This window comes from Vespa mandarinia, chromosome 11 (genome assembly GCF_050613455.1).
Source record: "Vespa mandarinia isolate Hongniang chromosome 11, ASM5061345v1, whole genome shotgun sequence".
NCBI classification, from domain to species: Eukaryota; Metazoa; Arthropoda; class Insecta; order Hymenoptera; family Vespidae; genus Vespa; species Vespa mandarinia.
Genome location: NC_140820.1, coordinates 4,485,450 through 4,494,012, shown reverse-complemented (window position 1 = coordinate 4,494,012; position 8,563 = coordinate 4,485,450). Strand labels below are relative to the sequence as shown.

Below are 8,563 nucleotides of genomic sequence, written 5' to 3'. Positions count from 1 at the left end.
GTATATATGTATGTATGTATGTATGTACGCTTGTATATATATATATATATGTATATATATAGTTATATTTTTACACGTACAAGGAGTTAAGGTGTTACGAAAAGATACACGATCGAAACGCACATCGTGGACATAGTCCGGTCCTACTAAAAGAGTCCATCAGGAGAGAAAGCAAAGAAAGAGATCGGTAGCCGCGGAAATCGCAATTTTCGTATCGTTCTTGTATCGGTTATCTCGTCGCGAGTGAGCGGTTTCGTGCGAGTTCAGGAGCAGACACGACCCTGGATCCTTTCGGTCGTTCACTCCCGCTCGAGTCTGGATCCTTTTCTATGATACAAGCGCCGTTGGATAAGCCGAGCATCGTCTCGGACGTTCCTCGTACCAGGTAGAACGGAACGCAAAGCTGGTACGAGATGACGAGCGGCGGAGGAGAAGCGAAAGGATCGCGCCAGGTTCGCGACCGGTCTTGTTGACCATCCGGTTATCGTCGGTGGATCTAACGCGAGGAATGTACGATATCTCGCGGCGCGTATATGCTCGGTGACAGTGACTACGGATGATAGGGTAAAGCAGTTATATATTTTATGCTGGAAAAAGAGGTTCATCGGAAAGTGTGTGTTGAGTCGTCGCGGACGAAGGAAGATCGAGAGAGAAAGAGAGATGAGGTGATTGTGTTTGGTGGTTGGTGCTGGTGGGTGATAAAATTTGACTGGAAAGGTGATAAAAAAGAGATCTAGGAGAATCAAGAGAAACAAAGATAGATCGAGAAAAATCGAAAGAGAGAGAGTGAGAGAGAGAGAGAGAGAGAAAGAGAGAAGTTTGGAGTAGTCGGAGGTGGAAGTTAGACAAGGTGGAAGATCCTGGAGAAGAAGAGGGAAGCGAGGAAGAGGAGGATATACCATCGTTGAAGGATCGGTCCGAGGATGGAAGGGTCGAGATAATAAAAGGAGAGAGGAGTGTAGAGCAGAGTAGAAGGAGCGAGAGAGGAGAGAGGAGAGAAAAGAGAGAGAGAGGAAGAGGCGGTTAGCAGGAGGAGGCCGGGAGGAGGCCAGGATGCGGCCGGTAAGGCACCTGCTACTGTTGTTCCTCGTCCTGGGAGCGAGCCTCGCCCCGGGCACGCGGTCCGAGCTGGTCAGATGCTTCGAGGTTTCCGAGAACGCTCGGCCAGGCACCAGGGTGGGCTTCATCGACGCGGAGAACCCTCCGTATCTGGTAGTTTCGGTCTCAGGATCAGCAGTGGACGCTGATCTGACGGTTGACCAGACAACGGGTGAGATTAAGACCAGGGTGCCATTAGATCGTGAGACAAGGCCGTCTTATACTTTGGTCTCCTTACCGCAGAACGTAAAGGTCGTGGTAAAGGTATTGGACGAGAACGACAACGCACCGACCTTTCCTGTAGATCGGGTTGACGTTGAGTTCCCAGAGAATTCACCGAGAGACGCGAAACGTGCATTACCACCGGCAAAAGACCCTGATCTCGGTCAATACTCGACGCAACGTTACGAGATCGTTTCAGGTAACGACGGCGAGGCGTTTAGGTTGTCGCAGCATCGCGGTCGCGACGGCGTTCTCTATCTGGATCTTCAGAACGGCGGAACGTTGGATCGCGAAGCTCGCTCCAACTACCGTCTCGTGATCGAGGCTCTCGACGGGGGCTCGCCAGCGTTACGCTCGAGGCTGCACGTGAACGTGACGGTGCAGGACGTCAACGACAATCCGCCGATCTTCAATCAGACTCGGTACGCGGCGAGCGTGCCGGAGAACGCGACCGTCGGCACGCCGGTCTTAGCCGTGAACGCTAGCGACGCCGATGCCGGTGAAAACGGTCGGATCGAGTACTCGATCAATCGTAGACAATCCGATCGCGGCGAGATGTTCCGTATTGATCCGGAGAGCGGTATGGTTTACGTGAACAAGGCGTTGGACTTCGAGTCGAAGGATCGTCACGAGTTGGTGATCGTAGCGAGAGATCGGGGTGCTCAGCCGCTCGAAGCGAGCGCTTTTCTGTCCGTCCGTGTCACCGACGTCAACGACAATCAACCGGCGATCACGGTGATCTTTCTCTCGGACGACGCCACACCTAAGATCAGCGAGAGCGCTCAACCGGGCGAATTCGTTGCAAGGATATCGGTCAGTGATCCTGACTCGAGGACAGAATATTCAAATGCGACGGTCACGTTGACCGGTGGCGAAGGACATTTTGGTTTGGCTACAAGAGATAATATAATCTACTTAGTCGTAGTTGAGAGACCGCTCGATCGAGAGGAGAAGCCAGTTTACGAACTTTCGGTTGAAGCTACGGACGCTGGTACACCACCCTTAAGAGCGACTCGTAATTTCAAGCTACTAGTCACCGACGTTAACGATAACGCGCCAAAATTCGAACGTGACACCTACGAGGCTCATCTCCTCGAAGCCTCCGAACCAGGTACATCGGTCCTTCGAGTTCTCGCTACCGACTTGGACGAAGGTGCCAATTCAGCAGTAAGATACTCAATACGTAATTCCACTTGGTTCGCCATCGACGAGACCTCAGGATTGATCAGTACGATCAGCCATGTCGATTGCGAAGCTGACCCAGCTCCTATACTCATAGTTGTAGCCACTGATTCTGGACGTCCACCTCTCAGTAGTAGTGCTACAGTTCGTGTTACGGTTCACGATCTCAACGACAACGAACCCATCTTCGAGAAGCCGCTCTACAATGCCACCGTGCCGGAGGATATGCCAGTTGGACGCTGTTTTCTCAAGGTATCGTTTTCTCCACCACAGTCCTTTTTATTCATTTCTTTTTTTCTTCTCGACAAAACCTGAATTTTGCGATTCAATCTTCTTTGCCATTTCCTTATTACGAATACCTTCGTGAAAGGGATCGTTTCTGATCAGCAAAGTGTTACCTTTTAATAGCTACTTTGCCAATGGCGAGTTACCCACCACGTTCGTATAATTATTAGAAGGATAAAAGTCAATCGGTGCGATAAAATACTCGAGTGAAAGGCAACATTTCGAATTCCTTGGATCCTTTGCTTAACGATGAACCGTGTTTTTGATCTTACGTCCAAATTTTAACTTCTACGTCGTTCTTATTTCTCTTCGAGCCATGAAAAATTCTCACTTAGATCGTGGATCTTGATTATTTCAAAGTATTCATAAGTTTAGGATTTATTAAAAATTTAATCGAGTACCACGGATCAAATTCTTAGTATAGGAAGATCAATCAAAAAAAAAAAAAAAAAAGAAAAAAGAAAGAAAGAAAGAAAGAAAGAAAAAAAGAAATGACTTAATTCATACATGGATGAAATAATTTAATAATGGGATTCGTGACAATATATATTTTTTTACTATTTTTTTTTCTACTGTAATATTTACTCTTAATAGTAGCCGACATAGTATTAGAAAAGACGTTTATTTGGTAAAAATTTTTTCACAGAAATAAATCATCCATTCAAAGATTTCAAACATTCCGTTTAATTTGATAGACACTAATGCAGATATATAAATACTAATAAATATCTAAAGAGCAACGATAGTACTTAAACTATACTTCTCTCTTTCCCTTTCTCTTTCCCTCTATCTCTCTCTCTCTCTCTCTCTCTGGGAAAACCATAATTGGTTATCGAATCGAAAGGTTTCCCCGGAGCGTAGTGCAATTAGTATAACTTGTAAACCGTTAAGGAGTATTATCGATCACTGCACTCTATCGTGGAAAATCGAGAGTTCGATAGTAAAGTCCACACGTTCGTTCGAGCGAATCCATACGGTCGTTCGCATTCGTCGCGTACCTCGACAACTCTGGAGAAGGAGAGTGAATACGATACTACTCTCGAAGGAACGTGAATGAGGAAACCTATCGAGTATGGACGAAACGGTACGTGAATCGTTCAGGAACGTACCTTTATTTTCTGCGAACCCAACATCATACTTTAAATATAAGAAAATAACATTCAATTATTATTATTATCATTATCTATACAATTTTTATCATCATCATTATTATTATTATTTATAATTTTATCTATCGATTATATTCAAAAGAAATAATATTTATTGTAATATTATTCGTTTAATAATCGACGTGTAAAAATTCTCGTGTAATAATTTAAGTTAACAAGTCAATTCTCTTTCTCTTTCTTTTTCTTCTTATTTACTCTTCTTCTTTCTCTTTTTCTTCTTCTTCTTTTTTCTCTTTTTTTTTTTTTTCTTTTCTTTTCTTTCTTTCATATCAACCATCTCTTTTTATTCTTTATATTTATGATGTCCTTGGCGTAATAGAGTTCGCATACTTACGACTACCGTTGTCGATATCTTTTACTTTCTCCTCCCAACGCGCCTTTCTCCGTTCTTATATGGTGCGTCCGATAAATTTCAATACCGGATGAGAATAAACTAAATGCAAAATCGAAAGACCAATCGAGGATAGTTTAAATCCAACAATAATTTTCAATGTTTTAAATATTATTCTCGATAGTGTTATTTAATTAAATGAAACTTCAACGTGAAACATTCAAAACGTATTGACATTATTTAATAATATCTTAATAATTAATATATCGTTCAAACTAACTATATATAATTAATGAATAATAGATATATCATAAATGAGAGACGTAGGAGTACAAAGTATAAAACGAAATTGAAATAATAAAATATTAATAAAAAGAAATAATTGGTATCAGATAGTCGATGAAGTTAAAATTCGAAGCGACGTTTCTTCACCGAAACGAGTCGAACGTGTCGTTACGATATCGATGTTTCTTCTTGTTGCATTACATGCGCATACGTGGCCTCCGATGCAGGATAAAAAGGCGAGGGCGGCTTCAAGGAGAGAATGAAAGGAAAAAAAAAGAAAGAAAGAAAGAAAGAAAGAAAGAAAGAAAGAAAGAAAGAAAGAAAGAAAGAGAGAAAGTGAGAGAGAGAGAGAGAGAGAGAGAAAAGAAAAAAAAAATTCGATCGAAGGTTCGCCTCGAATATCGTCAAGGAATTAAACGTTAAAGAGTAGAGGGTGGGACGTTGACTTCTGTGTTTGTGAAATTTGAGATATCGGCCGGTTTCATAAAGGGGATTACGCGGTATAGTACTCGTCGCCTTTTACGAATGATCGTATTACGTTCGACGTAATCGTCGAAAGTAACACTATACCAACTTGAGTTTGTACGATAACGAAGTTGTCGTACTACCGGCTCGTAGTAAAGTCAACGTCGAGATAAAAGGAACAAAATAGAATTTTGCAAGTGTTCCCCTTTGAGTGATGCACAAATTTTTATTCTTGGTATTCTTCCTTCTTTCCCTTTTTCCTTATTTCTTTCTTTTTTCTTCTTTCTTCTTTCTTTCAACGATCTCGGGTGAAAGTCTGAAGTAACGCTCGAGGTGATGCCGATGACTAATTTTCCCCTGGTCGGATCGGTATCGCTATAATTATGACATAAAACGTTACACGCTTCTCCGAGCGTTTAAAAGAGCGCAAACACATACATATATATATACACACACACACACACACACTTACGCACGCATACGCATAATCAAAAAGACAAGAGAGATTCACATTGAATTGTAGTTTAAATAATTCCAAAAGATATTTAAATCATGATTGAACACGTGTCAATTCTTTTGTAATTACTTATTATTGAATTTAAATGCAGCCATTAGCTCGACAGTACTTGCGTTACATTTTATATTTAAATAAATAAATAAATAAATAAATAAATAAATCGCAACTAATATCGATTGCCCGGGTCTCACCACTTGGAGGTTGCTGCTTACGGAGACCCACGAGCTATGACTCTACTGCTAATACAATATAATTTACTTTTTAATAACAACATATATTTAATTAATTTAAAAAAATTAAGGCAAAAGCAATCGCGAAACAAATCATCAATTTTTTTCCAATTAATTTAAGTTGGACGAAAATTTATGAAATGTTTGATATCGACCTATCTACCCGATTAAGGAAGAGAGACCTTAATTTTGATACTCTATTCCAAATCTAATCCTAAAATATCTTGATAATGATTATATTAAAACTGAAATATAAAGTTATTAAACATTGATAAATAAGAATATAGAAAGAAATATTTTCATAATAAACATATATTATCTTAAACTAATATTATATGTTTTATCTTATTATATTTCTGCAATTTCATATAATAATTCATTTGTCAATCTGTGAACATAAAATATTTCAAATATTTTATAATTTAATATGCAATTAAAATAATTCATGAATTTCAACCTGTGATAACAAAACATTTGAAAGACGTTTTATAATTTAATATATACAGTTAAAATAATATACAAATTTCATATAATAAATCAGCAATTAATCTGTGAATGAAAAATATCTATAACATTTTATAATTTCATATGTACAATCAGAATAATAATATATACGAATTTTATATGATAAATCAGCAACCAACATAAGATTTCTGTGAACATAAGATATCTAGCATGTTATTATTATTTGAAAATATATTGAAATTAAATAAGTTTATGAATAATTATTTCATTCAATGAGATTACAAATTCCAATAGATGAAATACGAACAATTGCAATTTATGTTGTATTTCTTGAAACATAAATTACTGTTCTGATTAAATAAAAACAATCTTGCAAAATTCCAATAAAAATAGAATGAAAACAGAAGTAGTCGTAAGAAAATACATTGTCCATTATCAACTCATTCATCAAATTTGTATTTGTTCATATTTTATTCTTAATTTCTTAACCATAAGTCAATTGGAACATCTGAAACAGCTGTAACATTAAAATTTTATAATGCACTTACAAATTTCTATTAATTTATTATATGTCATATGTATTACATACCTTATAATATTATTATTTACATTATTATTTGTATCCAACGAGAGAGAGAAATTTATGAATGATCACTTTTGATAGTTCAATGTTTTACTTGAATTTTATCCTATATTTAATATTTCATCCATTTTCGAAATTTGCAAATACAAAGTACTCTGCAACAGATAACTATATAAAAGGTGATGTGTGGTAAAATAAAATTTTCTAAATACATCACCGAAAACTTCCATTTATTAAAAATTTAATAAATACAAATTATAACTTTAGCTAGCAATGGAAGCACACAGTAAATGATAAAAAGCATTTTTAATCAAAATTAAAAAAAAAAAAAAAAAAAGAAAAAATAAATACATTAAAATTCTCGGTGCATTACAAAATGTGCTTAGCTTTTAAGTTAAAATAAATATTGTACGTAACTTTTAATAAATGTACAAGTACAAAATGAGAAAAATGTTGTTAATAATTAAATACATTGACGTAGTTATTATAGAAAATATGTTGGGAAAAATTGTTCAAGATACATTTATGAAAAAGAAGAAATGTGAATATTAAAAAAATATTCAAGAGATGAAATAAGATCGCGTTTAAAAAATGATATGCAAAATATACTGTGTCTTGTGTTATTTTACAAAATGCATACGCAATTTAGTATATCGCCATAACCGCAACCATATCGAGATCAAATGTATATTTAATCAATAAATATAATATCTTATTTTAAAATGCTTAATACTTAATGCGTAGTATACGGTTACATCAAGTGTCCCATGTACATATTACATCATTTACAAGACACTATTTTAATTTATTACTATAATAAAAGAAAAAAAGAAAAAGTAGAACACTTTCACAATTTCAGAGCCACGTGTATTAAATATTTTCTTCATTTCATTTTATAAATAATTTTTGTAAATTTATATTTTAACAAATATATTTTTTATTAATTTATTTCATATAATTACTTGATCACTACTGTTGGCTTTAACAAACATTTTTTTTTTCGCATATGCATTTCTAAATGCATCCAATTGCGAAACCTAATTCTTCATCAAGTCTTATAGATTTTTAATCAGAATAATATTAGAATTAGAATAATCGAAATAATCAATAAAATAATAATATGATGATGATGATGATTATTACCACATATGAGTTATTTTACAACTCATGGTAAGATTAGATGTGTAATGTGTATGTATCATGCACAATATGCAATTATAATAATTCATATAAAAAAAGAAAAAAAACAAAAAAAGATAAAGGGAAAATTACTTATTTATTAACAATTATATAAAAAAATTAATAATTATTTTGAAATAAAAATCTATATGCTTGAGAATACACAGGTGCATTCCTGAATGCAGTCCTGTTCCTATTCTGAATTATTATTATCCACACTCCTGAGTATGGGACAGCCTTTTTATTTATATATCAAGATTTATACGCTTCTATTCCAAAAAATAATAATATTTCTTTCATATATGTATAAACATTTCTTAAAAGAATCATTGTCATATCATTCATTATTTCTTCCTCAAATTTCTTATGAATAATTCAAATGTATGTATATATGTAATATAAAAATACTTTCTTATATACTTAGAAATTTTATCATTTAATAGTTATATTTAAATAATTTGTAATAAAAATGTATACTCTTGATATATTTTATGCACTCCTGAGTGCTGGCTGTTATTTCTTTCATTTCGTTCAATTAGCAAGGCTTATACA

General features: G+C 35.5%; 1 protein-coding gene across 1 annotated transcript in view; it reads left to right on the top strand.

The window, feature by feature from the left end:
• Window positions 1-284: 284 nt before the first annotated feature.
• The window catches only part of ds (dachsous cadherin-related 1), a 298,517-nt gene continuing 290,238 nt past the window's right edge, over window positions 285-8,563 (top strand). Inside the window, exon 1 of the mRNA XM_035865262.2 lies at window positions 285-2,754. Coding sequence (XP_035721155.1) covers window positions 1,054-2,754 — 1,701 coding nt within the window. The 5' untranslated portion in view covers window positions 285-1,053. The remainder of the gene's footprint in view (window positions 2,755-8,563) is intronic.